Here is a 19,226-nt window from a genome sequence, read left to right on the forward strand (position 1 = left end):
GATACTAATAAATTCAGGCTGAGTTAGCATTAAATTTGAGTTCAAACCTGTAATCACTTTGGTCGATGGGTAGAAATCCCATTCCACCATACTGCAAAAAGATTTTAGTGGCTTACACGCTCAAAAGAACTTTTCACACGTGCCCTACGTAATGGAAAACATAGTGTGGGTGGGTGTTTGAGTATGATAATTTAAATGTAACCAATCCTAATCGAATCTCTTAACTTAAGATAATCTAATCCTCATTTATGATAAGGATATAATCTAATCCTCATTATTTTTCTTATTATCTCAATCGTAGCAAAAATTAATAACACTAGGAACTACATTTTATTCTCTCACTCAAAAGCAGCCACGACATTGAAAATTAAAAAGAAAAGAAAAAAAAAAAAAAAAAAAAAAAACATGGAGACTCAAAAACTCATGAGTTGATTAAAGACTAATCTTGTGAAGATGGCAGCCACATTTCCCTTCTACGCTTAAAAAAGACCAACATTTCATCACGATCAGGAAGGTTCTCTTTGATTACAGGCACTTCCTTAAAGTTCTTGATCCATGCATGCAAGCGAGGGAACTTGTGAGCCTCAAGCATCTTCACCCCGACAACTTCTTCGATGACTCCCAACCATTGAGCAATCTGTCCAAAGGTGATGTAGACATAAGTGTATGGGACTTCATGAAGAAGACGGGAATGGATAAGTGTGTGAAGACGCCCCAGAAGATGGTGACACGATCCCAGACTCGCGCAGCAAAAGAAGTAGTCCCTGAAAGTGCGATCGATCGCACCCTGATTGCGATCGATCGCAGTTCCCCTGTGTTGGAGAATGGAGTTCCTGGAACTACGACCGATGGCCCCTGTTTCGGCGATCGATCGCATGATTAAGCGCACCTAGCCTCTGGAAGTGCGATCGATCGCAAGTTTACCTGCGATCGAGCGCACTCGGGCCGCCTATGTTACTTTTCCGCATTTATTTCGCTGTAAAACGACTTTCTTTCCTTATTTTGTTGGGATTAGGGTTTTGAAAGTCCCTATTCCGTATTTTAGTAGTATTAGGAGTATTGCAGGCTATAAATACATGCTTATAGCCTCTAGCAAACTCAGTTTATGATTATTATTTGGTTTTCTCAATAAGAATACTCATAGTTGAGTTTCTTCATCACTTTTCCCTTAAATTTATAGATAGCATCTATTGATTTGAGAAGGTTTCTTTGATTCTTGTGATAGTCTCACAATCTTAGAAATATTTATCCCTTCTACTTGTTGTTTTCTTGTTCATTACTATCCTTCGCTGCATCAGTTGGTATCAGAGCCCAAGTTTCTTTCCATGGCACCAAACACAAGAGGAGGAAGGGGTAACCGCTATGCAAATTTGGAGAATGTGTATGAACGTGAGGACTCAGTTCGTGGAGAACAAGTGGCAGCACAATGGCAACTTATGGAGGACACAATCGCAGAATTGAGGGCACAACTTGCAGCCGCCAATACTCGGTTGGCCAATCCGGAGTTCCACCGTGAGCGTCGCCACCAACCCCCACCGCCTGGCTCGGATGGGGAAGACGAACAAGGTACGGAGAATGAAGCTGGGAACCCTTTTGCAGGGCACCGAGTACAAGGCCATCAACCCCATGTACAAGCCCATGCCAATCGATGGGAGAGCGGTTTCAAACTCGATATTCCAGAATTCCACGGGGGCCTTCAACCCGAAGAATTTTTGGATTGGATAGCAGCAGTTGGAGAAATTCTTGATTTCAAAGGGGTGCCTGAGGATCGACGAGTTTCTTTGGTCGCAACCAAATTCCGGGGAAGAGCAGCAGCATGGTGGCAACAATTGAAGCAAGCAAGGGAGCGGCAGGGCAAGAAGAAAATCAACAGCTGGGATAAATTGTGAAGCATATGCGACCGGCCTTTTTACCATACAATTACACCCGAACCATGTATCAAAAGCTGCAAAATTTGAGCCAAGGTTCGAAGTCCGTGGATGAATATACGGAAGAATTTTACAAGTATCTCACTCGCGTGGATCTAGCCGAAACAAACGACCAATTAGTGTCACGATACATTGGAGGTTTGCGCCAACAAATTCAGGATTCCCTAAACCTCTTTGATCCCCCTAGCGTGTCCGAGGCCCATCAAAGGGCACTATTGCTGGAAAGGACGACATCTAGAGGGTCCTTTGGAGGATTTGGTCGAGGGACTGGGGGCAGCACAAACCGATCAAGTGGGCCTTTCACGGCACGCAGCACCACTCCCACCCCAAACCAAGGCCGTACCCCAACCACCATGGGGCCACCGACTCGAGCTGCAACATCCAATGGGCCTAAATGTTTTAAGTGTGGAGAACCGGGCCACCGGATGGCGGATTGCTGCAAAGGAGACAGATATGGTAAGGGGCTACTCATTGACTCGGGAGACGCCTTCGGAGAACAAGGAGAGGAGGATGGGCATGAAGCGGTGTCCGACGACTATGGTAGGGTGGATGAAGAATTTGTTACCGGGGATGACAGCCCTCTATTAATGCTTCGGAGGGTGTGTTTTACACCACGGAAGGCGGAGAGCGACGATGGCCAACGCCATAATTTGTTTCAGACAACATGCACAATTGGGGGCAAAGGGTGCAAGCTTGTCATTGATGGGGGCAGTTGTGAGAACGTAGTAGCGGAGGAAGCGGTTCTGAAATTGGGCCTTGGGACCGAGACACACCCGGCACCGTACCGCTTGGAGTGGCTTAAGAAAGGAAACGAGGTAATAGTATCCAAACGTTGCCTTGTGAATTTTTCGATTGGCAATAAGTATAAAGATGAAACATGGTGTGATGTGGTGGCCATGGATGCATGCCATTTATTACTTGGACGGCCATGGCAATATGATCGGAGTGCTCATCATGACGGGAGGAAGAATACCTATAGTTTTTTGGTGGATAATGTCAAACTTACTCTCCTTCCAAACTTGAAAGAAGATTCCAAACCTTCTAAAGGGGCAGGTCAAACATTGCTAGCTAAGCATGAGTTCATTAAGGAGATGCTCGATTCGGATTGTGTGTATCTCTTATATGGCAAGGAGTGTGGCTCTACGGAGGTAGTTCCGACTGCGGTCACGGGTTTGTTAGACAAATTTTCCGATGTGTTCCCGGTAGAGTTACCCAAGGAGCTTCCACCCTTTCGTGACATTCAACACCAAATCGACTTGGTGCCCGGTTCTAGTCTTCCCAACAGCCCACATTACCGCATGAGTCCCAATGAGCATGAAGAATTGAGGCGACAAATGGAAGAACTTCTCGGCAAAGGGCATATTCGGGAGAGCTTAAGCCCATGTGCAGTCCCCGCCTTACTCACGCCTAAGAAGGATGGAACAAGGAGGATGTGCGTAGATAGCCGAGCCATCAATAAAATCACCGTGAGGTACCGATTTCCTATCCCTCGTTTGGATGATTTATTGGATCAACTGAGTGGGGCAAGGGTTTTCACCAAGATGGATTTGAAGAGTGGGTACCACCAAATTCGGGTGCAGGTTGGCGATGAATGGAAGACTGCGTTCAAAACGCGCGAAGGGCTCTATTAATGGTTGGTGATGCGATTTGGGTTGTCCAATGCTCCTAGCACCTTCATGAGGGTGATGAACCAAGCATTCCGCCCCTTCATCGGGAAGTTTGTAGTCGTCTACTTTGATGACATCCTCATCTATAGCTCCACCGCGAAGGAACACATTCGACATATACGGGAGGTCCTCGGTGTGTTGCACAGAGAAAAATTTTATGCGGCACCGGCTAAGTGTTCTTTCATGGCCGATTCGGTTCTTTTCCTTGGCTACGTGGTGTCCAAAGATGGGTTGGCGGTGGATGAGTCAAAGGTCGCAGCAATTCGGGATTGGCCTCTCCCAACAACACTTCATGAGGTACGTAGCTTCCATGGGTTAGTATCTTTTTATCGGCGTTTTATTCAAAATTTTAGTACCATCTTGGCACCTCTTACGGAGTGTATGAAGGCGGGAAAATTTGTGTGGAGTGACGCTGCAACTACCGCATTTGAGTTGATAAAGGTAAAATTGACTACAGCTCCATTACTAGTCCTTCCGGACTTTGACTTACCCTTTGAGTTACATTGTGATGCCTCAAAGATTGGCATTGGGGCAGTACTCAGCCAAAAGAGCCAGCCTATGGCTTATTTCAGTGAGAAATTGAAGAATGCACAACTTAATTATAGCACATATGATATTGAGTTTTATGCATTGGTGCAAGCACTGAAACATTGGAGCTCATACCTTGCCTACAATGACTTCATCTTGTATTCGGACCATGAGGCCCTCAAACACCTCCATAGTCAAGATAAGTTATCATCCCGACATACTAAATGGGCTGCCTTTGTCCAACAATTCTCATTTACAATCAAGCACAAGTCGGGAACTTTGAACAAAGTGGCCGATGCCCTCAGCCGGAAATCATCTCTGTTGACCGCCATGAGTTCGGAGGTACTAGGCTTTGACTTATTGAAAGATTCTTTGTCTATTGATCCGTTTTTTGGTCCTATTGTTGGAGAGGTCTCCTCAGGGGTCAGAGATGACTTTGGTTTGTACAATGGGTTCCTTTTCAAAGGTACTCAACTGTGCATTCCTGAGGGCAGCCTGCGCTTGAAGATTATCCAAAAACGCGCCACAATGAGGGGCACATGGGGCGGGATAAAACACTACAACTGGTGGCGGACCAATTCTATTGGCCAAGCATGAGGAAAGAGGTGGAAAGATTGGTGAAAAATTGCCGAATTTGTCACGTGTCCAAGGGGTCGGCTACCAATGCTGGCTTGTATATGCCCCTTCCCATTCCAGAGGGGCCGTGGACCAATGTGAGCATGGACTTTGTGTTGGGCTTACCAAAGACCCAAAGAGGTAACGACTCTATCTTTGTGGTTGTTGATCGATTCTCTAAAATGGTGCATTTCATTGCTTGTAAGAAGACAGCCGATGCGGTATATGTGGCACAATTGTATTTTCGAGAGGTCTACCGCCTACATGGGCTACCATTGTCCATTGTTTCTGATCGAGACACACGGTTCCTTAGCCACTTTTGGCGATGTTTGTGGCACTTGTCTCGTACTAAGCTTGACTTCAGCAGCGCCTACCATCCCCAAACGGATGGGCAAACAGAGGTCGTCAACCGCTCACTAGGAGCCTTACTTCGGAGCTTGGTAGGGGAGCACCTCAAGTCGTGGGACCAGAAATTGTTCCAAGCCGAGTTCGCCTACAACCGTTCCACTAACCGGAGTACCGGCCTTAGCCCATTCACAATCATTTATGGGAGTAATCCTCGTGCCTCATTGGATTTGGCGCCTATTCCGGATTTGAAGCGACCTCATGGTAAGGCCGAAGATTTAGTAGCCCAGATCATAGAGGGTCACCAGTTCACCATTCAAAATTTACAAGCCTCCACAGCAAAGTATAAGGCGGATGTGGATAGGAAGCGCCGGGCTGTCAAATTTGAGGAGGGAAATTTCATGTGGGCCGTGTTGACTAAAGATAGGTTTCCGGTGGGAGAATACAACAAGTTGGCGGCTCGCAAGATTGGTCAAGTCGAGGTTGTCGAGAAATACAATTCAAATGCTTATCACTTGAAGTTGCCTAGCCATACTAAGACGTCTGATGTCTTTAATGTCAAACACCTTATCCCGTTCACTGAAGATTCTTCGGACGAGGATGCGAATTCGAGGGCGAATTCTCTCCAACCTGGGGAGGATGATGTAGACCGAAGTGTATGGAAGACGGGAATGGATAAGTGTGTGAAGACGCCCTAGAAGATGGTGACACGATCCCAGACTCGCGCAGCAAAAGAAGTAGTCCTTGGAAGTGCGATCGATCGCACCCTGATTGCGATCGATCGCAGTTCCCCTGTGTTGGAGAATGGAGTTCCTGGAACTGCGACCGATGGCCCCTGTTTCGGCGATCGATCGCATGATTAAGCGCACCTAGCCTCTAGAAGTGCGATCGATCGCAAGTTTACCTGCGATCGAGCGCACTAGGGGCGCCTATGTTACTTTTCCGCATTTATTTCGCTGTAAAACGACTTTCTTTCCTTATTTTGTTGGGATTAGGGTTTTGAAAGTCCCTATTCTGTATTTTAGTAGTATTAGGAGTATTGGAGGCTATAAATACATGCTTATAGCCTCTAGCAAACTCAGTTTATGATTATTATTTGGTTTTCTCAAAAAGAATACTCAGAGTTGAGTTTCTTCATCACTTTTCCCTTAAATTTATAGATAGCATCTATTGATTTGAGAAGGTTTCTTTGATTCTTGTGATAGTCTCACAATCTTAGAAATATTTATCCCTTCTACTTGCTGTTTTCTTGTTCATTACTATCCTTCGCTGCATCAAAAGGCAATGTCCACTATCCCAATATTGTCCCCACCAAAAAATTTCTTGTCCTGGCCGAGCCCATCTTCCTCCATGGCTCTCAGCATCTCCAGGGTGTCTTTGATGGCCTTCTTTTGCTCTTCGCCACTAGTTCGGTAAACTACCCACATTGCAGGACCCTAACGAAATCAGAGACACTGCATGTTATCAAATCAATAAACTCAGATATTTTTTGTTTTGTTTTTTTTTTTTTTACTTCAAGGCAAGCGGGTTATTTTATGTGGGCGTGATCATAGTATAGCACCTGCCCGTTATGAGAAGCACAAGAGAGACTTAGATGGCGAAAACTGCAGACACTTTCTCAAGTCTGACTGAATTATAATTTGACCAAGTCCCATCAAAGCATCCGTGAGACTCAAGATAATTAATTAATACTAATTAACTTTAAAATTTTTCATTACAAGAGTGGGACTGCACCCTAGTACTTGTCCGACCACAGGCTTTTGCTTGGGTTATGCATGAATACTTCACGATCAATAATAATAACAACAACAATAAATAATAATAACGACCACCAAGCTACTTACTGAGGAAAAGATGAAGCAACTAAAAACAGAAGAACAAGTGGCAAAAGGGGAAGCAAGCATGTACCTTATCTTCAGCAAACTTAACCCAAAAGCGAGCAATGGCTCTCTCATAAGGATCAGTGGGCAGCAAGGGGTTGTGTGGCCACATCTCTTTGATATATTCGACGATAACCATGGACTCACAAATTGGTTTTCCGCTGTGAGCAAGCACAGGGATCTTCTTGTGGACTGGATTGTGTTGAAGAAGCACAAGACTTTTGTTGAAAAGATCTTCTTCTATGTATTCATATGGAATGCCCTTTTGTTTCAGAGCCCATATGACTCTGTAAATGAATGGACTAGGCCATGTCCCATGAAGCTTCACCTCATGACTCATGTTTGAAGGAGCAATGCCGTACGTACCAGTTTAACTCACAGTTTGGTCATTCTCTAATGATCAATTAATATAACCCTCTTGCTTGGACAACAAGCTTCATAGTTTCAATTTCCTTTATATTTAACTCTTAGAGCTTCAATTAATCACTAAAGATTGAACTCAGAAAGTTGGCGTCTTGACTTTCTCCTTTGATTTCAATTCTTTTATTCCTAATATATATATTGTTTTTAGTTTGCTGCTTTGACACGTATTTTTCATTATTTTATTCTTGTTTGACTATGTATTTTGGCATTTTTTTGTGTGTTTTTTTGTTTTTTTAAGGAGATCGAGACTATAAACCCAAGAGGGTTCAAGACCAACTACAAGCTACCAAAGCAAAAACCTACAGACTTGAACAAGACAAAATGTTATAAATTATTTTATATCCAATTACTAATAAAATAATTTCAGATAAACCCAAAGACCCAACCAACCATCTAACCTTAAAGGTTAGTTTTGTAAGAAATTTTAAAGGTTAATATTTTTTGTTGCTCTATTTTCTGATGTAAGGGCAGGCCTACGTATCTGGATTTCCTCCAATCGGGGAGAAATTAGAGATTCTTCAATTGTTAATCGTAACTCTTCATTTTAAATTTAATGGTCTATAAAATCATTTAAGCCTCGGTAAAACAAAAGCCAGTATTTAATGCATCAGTTATACAAAAGCAGTTGGTATTTTATAGACTATTGAATTTAAAATGAATAGGCATGATTAACAATTGAAGAATCTTTAATTTCTCCTCAATTGGAGAGGATCTCAATTCCAGGCCTACATGCTAGGTTGATGGGAATCAGATCTTCTCCAGTCCATTTTGGACGAAAGAATATTGAGTTTATGGAAGAAGAAATCCTAAAACCACAAATAGGACACATGTCCACTAACCAAAAATAATAATCAAATATTATTTTAGATTTAATTTTTTTTTTTTTTTTTTAAAAAAAAACATAATTATAAAATATTAAGGGGTAGTTGGCCACCCCCAAGGGCTAAATCTTAAATAAAAAAAAAAAAAAAAAATTCCATTTGGGGGTGGCTTCGGCCACCCCATACGGCTGGTCTAGGGTGGCCGGACCACCTCCAAGGGCCATAGGGTGGCTTCGGCCACCCTATGGCCCTTGGAGGTGGTCCGGCCACCCCCATTGGGCCTGGGGGTGGCTTCGGCCACCGCAGACCGGCCGTATGGGGTGGCCGAAGCCCACCCCATGGCCCCAAGGGCCAAACGGAATTTTTTTTTTTTTTTTTTTTTTTTAAGATTTGGCCCCTAGACCACCCCCAAGGGCCATCGGGTGGCTTCGGCCATCCCAGCCCCTAACTGGGGTGGTCCGGCCACTCCCAATGGGGTGGCTAGCTACCCCTTAATATTTTATAATTTTATTTTTTATTTTTATTTAAATTTAAACTAATATTTTATTATTATTTTCAGTTAGTAGACATGTGTCTTATTTGTGGCTTTAGTATTTTTAAGAAGAAATTCTAACCATGAACTGGATATTCTCTAGTCCATTTTAGATCGGAGAATATCCTATTCCAAGTTGATGGTCTTTGGCAACCTCAAAAATTTATGCATTCCTTGTAAAAACACAGTTTTTTATATTTGAACTCGATTTTGAGTTTTTTGTTCCCTCTATTACTCCTGACATTCGGAAACTATAATTGCTATAATTACTAGATTTTTTTTTCTTCTCTCTCCTTAATGTTCTTAATAATCTGCTCCTTTTAAAGTGTCATACTTTATATCTGAATGTCCAGCAAGTGCATTGTAGCCATGCCTCCGATAAAACCTTTCCACCATTCACATTGATAGCCCATAATTTTGCAATACCTGGTCCTATATTACATATGTAACATGTTCATACAAGTTTGCCCTCTTTTTTAAGGGCCATGATTCACAGCACGTCTCGTGCTAGGCACGCCCAGGCAGCAAACATTTTTTTTTAATATTTTAATCCAAAAAAAAAAAATTTTGCCGTCGTGCCTATTTATCTTTACCCCTTTTTTAATTGTCCAATCATATATTTGGATAACCATATTATGGAGGCTTAGCTGAACCTGTCACTTCTACCTTCAGCGTGTGGGTTGCCCTTCCAAGGCCAAAGTGACCTCTCATGCTTTTGGAATAAATGAGCCGAACTAGCCATTCCCTTCATCAATGTTGATCGTTCTCCCGAGGTGAGAAACAACCTATTGAGAAAGAGATTTGATATAGACAAAACACAAACCCAACTTAAAATCAACTTCTCTCCTACATGGCATTTATTTATTTTTTATTATATATATTTTTTAAAACCAAATCAAAGGTCTGTAAAAGTCAAATTTTCAGAATTCTAAAAGTTCTCTCTCAGTCCCTCGCTCTCCCTCCCGCGCTCACCCTCTCTCCTTCGGCGAGTTCATCGGCCACCGGAAATCCCCTCTCAGTCCCTCGCTCTCCCTCCCGTGCTCACCCTCTCTCTCCTCCGACGAGTTTTTCGGCCACCGGAAATCCTCTCTCACTCCATCGCTCTCCCTCCCGCGCTCACCCTCTCTGTCCTCCGGCGAGTTCTTCGGCACCGGCGAAGCTGTCCGTCCGTCGCAAGGTTCCGTCCACTGTCTCTCTCACTCCGGTGACGTCTACAGCCACCGGCGAAGCTCCTGTCTCTCTCTCACTCCGGCGAAGCCAAAGGCTCTCTCTCTCCTCCACCGATGGTAAGTAATCCCTCTCTCTCATCCACATTCAAAATCTAGGGCTTTTTGATTTATGTGTAGTGGGTGCTAGAATAGTGTATTAGATTTATGTGTATTTAGGGTTTAGATTTCTGTTTTTTGAATATTATTTAGGGTTTAGGTTTTTACTTCTTTTTCTGTTGGTTGAGGCTGTGTTTGTTCATGCCCGAGAAAGATAGTTTTTGGTCAGATTTCGCATTTGCATTATTCTCTGCGGTTTGTCAAATGTAAGTCCTTGTATTGCATTATTTCTTTTAGTAACAACACTATGAATGTTGTGAATAAAAATGTACCAATATGAATATCTCTATTATTACTTTGGTTTTCTATATATCTCAGTTTTTTGGACTGTTTCAAAGTTGATTGTTGCTTTCTGGATTTAACATTAGTAAAATAAAATTTTTGTTATAAAAAAAATATTTTCTTTTATCAGGGGAAAAGAAACTTACTAGATGACAATGTAAGAGTATTCTACATCAATTGCAGTACATTCGGTTAGGTTGGTTATGGTCTTTTGTGCAAATGTTTTTTTTTTGGCAATATTGGGAAGAGAGGTGTGGACACTTTATTGTAGTTTCGGTCAATGTAATTTATATGGGAGCTGAATTCCAATTTGCAGTAGATAGAATGATAGGTGGTAAATAACAACCACATGAAGAGCGGTTCAAATCCTAGCATGACCAAAAACCCAAATATATATATATATAGGAAAGAAACAAAAACCATCTTAGTTGCATATGATCTCGTTTGTAATTACTTTCATCTTGGTTCTTTTTTAAATTTTAACTTTTTCTCAAATATAACAAGTGACTGGAGTAAGCATGCAAAGTGTTCTAATTGGTGAGAATCTTGGCGGCTGTGCATTTGTGTGTGGATCATTGAGCTTCTTGGACAAAATCGCATGTGGGCTTGCCTTGTATGTTCTTCAGTCGTTTCAAAGTATGTCATCTGAATCTTCATTCTCTGCAACAGCTTTAACATAAAGGATTTTCTCATATGATACTAGGTACTTTGTTGGGTGTGTATCTGCAGATTCTGCACACCCATGATTATTCAAGTATTACGGCCCCATTTATTTCGGCATAAAAGATTGTCTGGAAAACTTTTTTTTTGTTTTTTTTTTTCCTTTTTTGCGTGTTTGGAGCAGCATAAGATAGTGGTCAGCCCAAAACTGTTTTTCATTGACCACTGAAAACATAACGGCTTCTATTTGTTGAGCTTGTAAAATGTTTGCTGGGCTGTTGTTTTTGTTTCAAATGTTAGTGCTGTTTTGATTCCTGTGTACTAGTTCTTGGTGTTTTCTGTAAAGATTCTGTAATCTGGAACCAAAACGGTGGAAAACACCAAGAACCAGTACATGTGCCATGTAGTTTGATCAAAGTTTGATACTGGTTTTTCCGGACATGTAGTTTCTTCTAATCTCCAGATTAATTCCTCTGTTATTTGTTGTCTTTGTAATTTGCAGACTCAATCAGTAGCATTAACACTTTTTCCTCCACCCCCCCCCCCCCCCTCCCCCCCCCTCTTCCCCCCCATTTTTTTTTTGTGTGAAATTCATGAGTTCTTACTCTCAAATGCCAATAATAGTTCTCAATTTAAATTCTATTTAACTTCATATATGCTCCTACTGCAGGTTCCTCTCCAGCAGTTCATTTGACCAGTCCAATACATGTCTATATTTCAGTTACAAGGATTGGTTTGGGTCTCATACCACCATTTTGTTTACTAGTTGGGGTGGCAGTTACATACACCATGAAACTCCATACCCCTTTTTCGAAACCTATAATGGAGCCACTGTTGGAATAGAGTGTGAACAAAACAATTTCCTTTAGACAACTCTTTCTTTAAGATGTTGGAGCATTTGCTGCAGGTTTGATTATTTTCCGGGAAAAATTCTCTATAGTGTAGCAATTACATAGGAAAGGACACAATCTTTGCCTACAGTATAGAAAGCATGAGAATTTCTTCTTCTTCATTGAATTCAATTCTTTCATTGAAGTCATTGTTATCATACCCGCCGGACTTGTTTATGTATATAATCATACGATGTTTAATTTGTATTCAATGATGAAAATTCCATTCATTGATTTTTTCGCGTTTTATGTGATGATGTGATCTAAATTTTGTCGTGCTTATTAATGTTTTTTGTGCACGTATCTTGTTGAGCAAAATAAGATTGGAGTATAATCCTGACCACAATTAGTGTGCACCAAAAAAAAAAAAAAAGAAAAGAAAAGAGAAACACTCACTGCAAATGGTAAGAAGATTGAAAGATACAAAGCAAGATTGATTGCAGAAGGCTAAAACCAGAAAAACGGATTTGATTATGATGATGTTTAACCACTTTGGATGCTGTTAAGGTTGATCATTTCTCTTTAGCACATTATCATTGGAAGATAATATCAAATAAATGTTAGGATGAGATAAGGAGCATATACATAGCAATATAAATGAAGCACCTACAAAATTCTACATCTGGCTCATTAGATAGAGCTATTATAAACAACCTACTGAAGAAATCTCTTTGGACGTAGCATAATGAGACAACCCCCTGTCTCACGACCTCTGCAACCAAAGCTCAATTGGATCCCCTCTAGCAAAGTCAATGGTGAATTGCCTTAATCTAACAAAGACTAAATTGTAGATAAAAGAATCACAAGGACAAAGCAATGAATGAAAACAGCATATACCATATTAGCATAGAAAAAAAAGATCCATTGAACATCATGGGAAAAATAAATGGAGAGGGAGGGAAGTGGGGCCAAGGTTTGAGCAAAACAACCATTGTCTACAATAGTAACTGCCAGAATAGTAAGTTAATATCTTAAGAAGTCTTAGATAGGTAGAAACAACATCCCCTTTTGCCAGCACAAATGAGAAACATAAGCCACAAAAAAACAGATGTGCTTTATTTTGGATCTTCACTCAAAGGCCCATTGATTCTCCCTGCGAACCTCCTCCTCTTCCTCTGGTGTGAAGTCATTCTTAATGTTGAATGTCTTGCGGATTTCCTCAGGAGTTTTGCCCTTGATCATGTCAGCCACTGTCTGGCAAGTCAAATCCAGCAAGCTCTTGATGTTCAGATAGTTTGCAGCCTGCCAATCAGACATACTCCAAAGTGAGATTGAAATTTAAGGTGTGTGAATATGGTTGAAGTTACTCATATAATGCAATAGTAGTTTAGTGCATGTTAAATGCAAGAACAAACACCCTTCAAGGAACACCCAAAAAAAAAATCTACCGCCATGATGATCTACAAATTGCAGGTCCAAAAAACTTGTGCTACTAACTGGACCTTCAAGAAGGAGAGAAATCCCATAATCTGATAAATTTAGTCATCAACTGATTCATAAGCATAAACCAGATTGTATTTGGAAAAGTAGTTCAATCTTATTAAGACATAGAAGGTAAGGCGTAGAGGGGCACAACCTAAATAGAAATAGAGTAAATGAGATAAACACCCACTTATGGAGACGAAGGAAAGAACATTCAAAATTGAAAAAAAGAAAAAGAAAAAAACAAACGAGAGCCTACGCTTACAGAAGCAATACTTCACAAAAGAAAACAGATAGAACTACCAAACGAATTCCTTAAATAAAAGACTGGAAAAAGTAACAAGCCTGATAAAAGCAATATTCACTTGGCCAAAAATTCACCTAGATGATGACCCTAATACTTCAAAGACCCATAAGTCCATGTTCCGATCCATTACTTAATAATAGCACTTGCCAATTGCCAGTGCATTGCAGCCATTCCAAACACTTTAAACACTAGCAACTATTCCGAGACAATTCCTTGATAATGGATGCTTCACTTTTGCAAGCACACTTATACCATACACTTCAAACACTTTTATGAAGCCATTGGCAATTCCTTCATGCCTTGCTTCAGCCACCAATCTAACATATATATATATATATATTAACCCAACAATGCTAAAAGATTGAGATATGAAGAGGTCATTATCTGGAATATTTCATTATCATTTTCTCCGCTCACCAATTCAAACCAAGTTCTATACATAGTCTTTGCAAATATAAGTACTTTCGGGAAAATCTCACTTTGTTAGAGACCAGATAAACGAGAAAATTGAAAGAAAAAAAAAATTATTAAAAAAGAACAAACTTGGACAACCGATACATACATGTGCATGCCTTTTTGGGTCATCATATATTATAATAGTATGATGAATAAATCAAAGAGAAATAAGATTTCGATCATAAACAAAACCGTCTCATTTGACATCTTCAGCAATCTCTGTTCTTATTTGATTACTTCTTCTCATGCTTTCTCTTTGTTCTTATTTGATTATTTACTTCTTCTCATGCCACTTCAACGCCATAACATATTTAAAGGTTGTTTGGTCAATAAACAACGGAAGCACTCAAATCTATTTACTATTCCCCCTGAATATTTCTCACCAACCAAACAAAAACACATCAAAGACACTGAAGCGTAGAAAACAAAACCAAAACCCTAATCAGAAGAAAAAAAATCAATAATAAAAAGATCTAACAGGGGGATTTGAGTTTATAAGGAAGAAGACACACCAGGATGAGATCGAAGAGGGTGGCCTGGTCGAACTTGACGAACTCGGCGTCCCAGGCCTTGAGGTCGTCGTCGTCGGAGGTGGAGCGTTCTTCGGACGCGGCGGCTGCTTTTGGGGCCTCGACGTGCTTCTTGGAGTACTCGGTGGCCGAAGACGTCGCTGGAGTGAGAGAGACAGAGACGGAACCTTGTGCCGGAGTGAGAGAGACAGGAGCGACGTACGGACAGCTTCGCCGGTGGCCGAACAACTCGCCGGAGGAGAAAGAGGATGAGCGCGAGAGGGGGAGTGAGAGACTGAGAGAGGATGTTTGGATCTGAAAGGGGAAAAGACGATCCGAATGGTTTAAAATTTCAACTTTTATTTTTTTAAAAAAAAAAAAAAAAGCCACCTAGGAGAGAAGTTGATTTTGAGTTGAGTTTGTGTTGTGCTTTTAACATTTTTCATTGAGAAAATGATCATCTTCGATCTATAATAAATAAGAGAATATTTAATTTATACCTGAAATTTTTTAAAAAAATTCTAAAGCCATAAATAAGACACATATCTAATTACAAAAAAAATTCAAATTAAAAAAAAAATATAAAAATAAATTAATAATAATAAAAATAAAAATAAAAGGTGGATGGCCTAGGCCATAAGGGGTGGCCGGACCACCCATTTTAGCTGGGAGTGGCTCTCAAGCCACCCTAATAGCCGGCTAGGGGTGGCTAGACCACCCCATGGCCCTTGGGGGTGGTTTGGCCACTCCCCTAAACCCAAACTTTAAAAAAAAAAAAAATGTTTGGCCCTTGGGGGTGGTCACCCCCAAGGGCCATGGGGTGGCTTCGACCACCCCAGACTGGTGGTCAAGCCACCCCCAGCCCCAACTAGGGTGGTCCGGCTACCCCCAATGGGGTGGCCAACCACTCCTTAATTTTTTTATAATTTTTTCTAATTTTGTTTTATAATTTTTTTAAAAATTATATATAATATTTTAATTTTTTTTTTAATTAATGGGACAAATATTTTATTTATGACTTTAAAGAGATTTTAACCATTAATCTCTTGTGCCCTCACCATAAATGCGTTCTACCTACCACCACTCTCGTAAATGCTGACTGCATTCTCAAGGTGAGAAGCGACCTCCTGTGCCCTCACTATAAATGTGCTGGATCTTCGGCCTCTTTTAATAAATGTGGACACAGTCTTGGGTACAGGAGACCATCTCCCGCATTCTTTTCATAAATGCAGTCGTATCACCGAGGGGGCCTCGAGCTATGCAGATATAGTCGAGCATCCTCTGCAAGTTGAAAAGGGCTCAACTTGGGCCCTACTATAGTCGGCCGGGGTTGGGCCCGCCTGAGTTGGATCGGTACCCAACAAGTTGGACAATTTCCAATACAAGTCGGCAAAGGTCTCCGATTGGAATTATAAGACAAACAATGAATCTAATAGTATTAGCAGCAGATAACCAACCATTTTTCTTAAATTTATGAAATAATTCTACTTTTTGGTTCCTATCTAAATACACCCTACTATAAAGTTCCTAAATCTTCTATATATCATTAAAATAATATTTATTTACTTTTACTTTTCTTTTTTTTAATCTCGAAAAATCGTGTCTTTTCTCCCCCATCTCTCTCTTCTCCGTCTCACCATTTGTGGCTTTTCTCTCTCTGTCTCGCTCTTTCTCTCTCAATCTCTCATCTCTGTCCCTGGATCTTTCTTCTTTATCTCTCAATCTCTCTCACATCTACATCTTCTCTCTCTCGTCTCCGTCTCTGAATCTCTCTCTCTCTCTCTCTCTCTCATCCTCGTCTCTCAACTCGGCTCCATTGATTTCTAGGTTCATGTTCTTTTCTTTTCTTTTCTTTTTTGGTTTATTTCTGGGTACTATTTTTTGTTTGTTGATTTCTGCTGATTTTGAGTGGTGGAATATTCAAAGTTTTTGGGTTGAAGATTTTTTGTGGATTTGTGATTTATGCTTTTTGAGGATTTTGTGTTTCATCGTTTTGAAGATTTTGGTCTTCCATTTTTTGTTTGTTCAATCCCATTCTTGACCGAGAAAGGGAGAGGAGAGAAGATGAGACACAAAGAGAGAAAGTGGCGGAGAGGGGAGATGGGAGATGGGAGTGCTATGAAGAAGAGGAGAGAGAGAGAGAGAGAGAGAGAGAGAGAGAGGCGGAGAGGGGAGTTGTGAGTTGTGAGGAAGAGGAGGAAAGGATTAGAGAAAAATAGAAAAAAACCTCTTAAACTATGGGCCGTTTTTTATTTAACTCCTTATTGTTCTAAAAGTAACAAAGTGGTCTCTCAAACTACCAAACAATTGCATTTTGGCCACTCCGTTAGTCAAAACTGTCAATTTGGACCGAAACTGCAAAACGACGTTGTTTTGTTATGGGTAAGTTACTATAATGCCATTTAAAAAAAAAAAATTGGGAAAAATATAAAAAAGCTCTTCAAACTATCAGCCGTTTTCATTTTAACCCTATAATGTTCAGAAAATGATAAAGTAGTCCCCTACAAAATGACGTCGTTTTGCAGTTTTCGTCCAAACTGACGGTTTTGACTAACGGAGTGGCCAAAATGCAATAGTTTGGCAGTTTGGGACTACTTTATCACTTTTAAAACATTAGGGGGCTAAATCGAAAACGGCTAGTAATTTGAAGAGTTTTTTTTATATTTTTTCCATATATATATATATATATATATATATATATATATATATGGAAATGCTAAAGGCCTAACTTATTTGCCCAACATATATAAGTTCAACTTTTGCGTTTTTTATTTTAAAAATAAAATAAAAATAAATAAAATGTCTGAAGCAACCCTACCCATTTTTTGTCCTTCTTTTATTTGGAATTTAAAAAAAAAAAAAAAAGTGGTATTTTTTTTCATAATAATGACATTTAAAAAAAAATGACCATTTTTATGAAGAAAAATATCATTTTTATTTTTTAAAAAAATACCAAATAAAATAAGGACAAAAAATAAATAGAGTTGCTTCAGACATTTTTTTTTTCATTTTTTATTTTATTTAAAAAAAAAAATTAAATAAATAAATAAAAAGGCAAAAGTTGAACTTATATATTTTGGACAAAAAAAGTTAAGGTTGTATCATCCTGCAATATAAAATCAATTCGTCTTTCGCATTTTTTATTGAAAACAACAAAACAAGAAGCAGAGCCCGATTTTGTGGTGAACCAGTTTTAGTCTGAAAAGTAATAATGCTTGCCCACCATATGCTTTATGTTCTAAGCTCTAAGCAAGTTTCAAGCCGCTTGAATATTTTATAAATTTTATTGGAAACAAATGTAGATTATTAGGCATGTTTTGGGACTTGTCCAAAGTCCTTATCATTCATTTCTCGATCAGTTTGAAAAAGACGATGAAAGCAAACAAAGAACAAAATAAAAGATTAGGTTATTAGGATGAGAACTGTAATAAATTTGATTAATATATATATATATATATATATATATATAAACAAAAAATTATTTTGTAGTGATTTTTATTTATTCAAAAAATAATAAAAAATAATTAATATAATATAAAAAATAAAAATATTGTAGTTGATAGGAAGAGGAATAGTGTTAAAAGACTTTTTATGAGTCCTTATGACATGGTCAAAGTTCTGAAGAAGGACTTAGAAACTCTGCCTACTACAGCATCAAAAGAGTGCGCATTTGTCAATATAAAATCAATCAACCATGAATATTCGTCAAACATTCCGGAGGTGTCTTGAAATATTGTGAAATGCCATTAATTTCCACCATTAATCAAGCAATCTATAAACCTTAATTTCCACCATTCACATTGGTAACCCAAAATTTTGCAACACCGCAAGAATACGCTTTTTTTAATGTTGCTATAGGAGGTGTCTTGATCAGGAGATTTAAGGAGCAACAACATGGAGGGTACGTAATCAAGAATCTAGCCTTTGGTTCTAAATGTTTTTGGTTAATAAGATATTGTTCTATTTCTTTATTTTATTTTACTACATAATTAAACATATTCTGTAGGAGTACATTGTAATTGTTACAATGAAATATTGTGAAATGCCAATATTGTAAATATAAATTACAGTTAAATATTGTAAATATTTACTAATATTTTTGTTTACTAACTAGAAATTTATATTCCTTTTTTAAATTAATTAATTATTTGTGACAGTAAATGTCGTCGATATTGTCCAAGAGTGTTCCATGTAACAAGTGAGGGAGAGATTGTTGTGAATATACTTGAGAGTGTTGAGTCTCATATTGAGAAAATATAAAATAAAAAATAAAATAAAATAGTATTTAATATACCTAAGTCGACACAAGCTCATTAGCTTAGGCTTTTGAGCTAGAGTGGTGTTCAAATATATATTTTAATGTATTATTGGTAATAAATTTCAAATCATTTACCTTCCCAACACTGATATGAAAGCTATTTATTCATCAAAACGCTATGGTCATCCCTAATATGGGAGCTATTAGCGACCTCTAGCTGATCATGAGGTGATTTTTGGCTATGACCATAAAGTGGCAATAGCGAGGAAATTGTGGTCGTAAAAGGGTTATTATTGTCTAGATCATGTATGTCGTCAAAAATAATCCTTTTTTTCAATAGGATTTTTGCGAAGACGCGAAGATGGACTGTTTTGTGAC

The 19,226-nt window shown here is 39.3% G+C and overlaps 1 protein-coding gene and 1 pseudogene across 2 annotated transcripts; both read right to left on the reverse strand.

Annotated features, from left to right (window-relative positions):
• Window positions 1-439: 439 nt before the first annotated feature.
• On the reverse strand, window positions 440-7,303 carry LOC148586551 (glutathione transferase GST 23-like). Its single transcript, XM_088515238.1, has 3 exons — window positions 6,992-7,303; window positions 6,370-6,519; window positions 440-652 (listed from the first exon to the last, which is right to left on the reverse strand). Exons 1-3 carry the CDS (start codon window positions 7,301-7,303, stop codon window positions 440-442), a joined length of 675 nt encoding a protein of 224 aa, XP_088371364.1.
• A 5,454-nt stretch (window positions 7,304-12,757) lies between these two features.
• Window positions 12,758-15,868, reverse strand: LOC148586552 (SKP1-like protein 1A pseudogene; annotated as a pseudogene). Its single transcript, XR_015911906.1, has 3 exons — window positions 15,794-15,868; window positions 14,594-14,905; window positions 12,758-13,138 (listed from the first exon to the last, which is right to left on the reverse strand). The product of XR_015911906.1 is annotated as an SKP1-like protein 1A pseudogene (transcript).
• Window positions 15,869-19,226: the final 3,358 nt, after the last annotated feature.

Source organism: Corylus avellana, chromosome 4, assembly GCF_965113065.1.
Source record: "Corylus avellana chromosome 4, dhCorAvel1.hap1.2, whole genome shotgun sequence".
NCBI lineage: Eukaryota > Viridiplantae > Streptophyta > Magnoliopsida > Fagales > Betulaceae > Corylus > Corylus avellana.

What these genes read in the sequence shown, in the direction of transcription:
- LOC148586551 (XM_088515238.1), bottom strand. Translation starts at nt 7,303, where the DNA reads ATGAGTCATGAGGTGAAGCTTCATGGGACATGGCCTAGTCCATTCATT. An exon ending in TTAAGTTTGCTGAAGATAAG is followed by an intron (nt 6,520 to 6,991) that starts GTACATGCTTGC and finishes TGATTTCGTTAG; the next exon opens with GGTCCTGCAATGTGGGTAGT. An exon ending in ACAATATTGGGATAGTGGAC is followed by an intron (nt 653 to 6,369) that starts ATTGCCTTTTGA and finishes ACTTATGTCTAC; the next exon opens with ATCACCTTTGGACAGATTGC.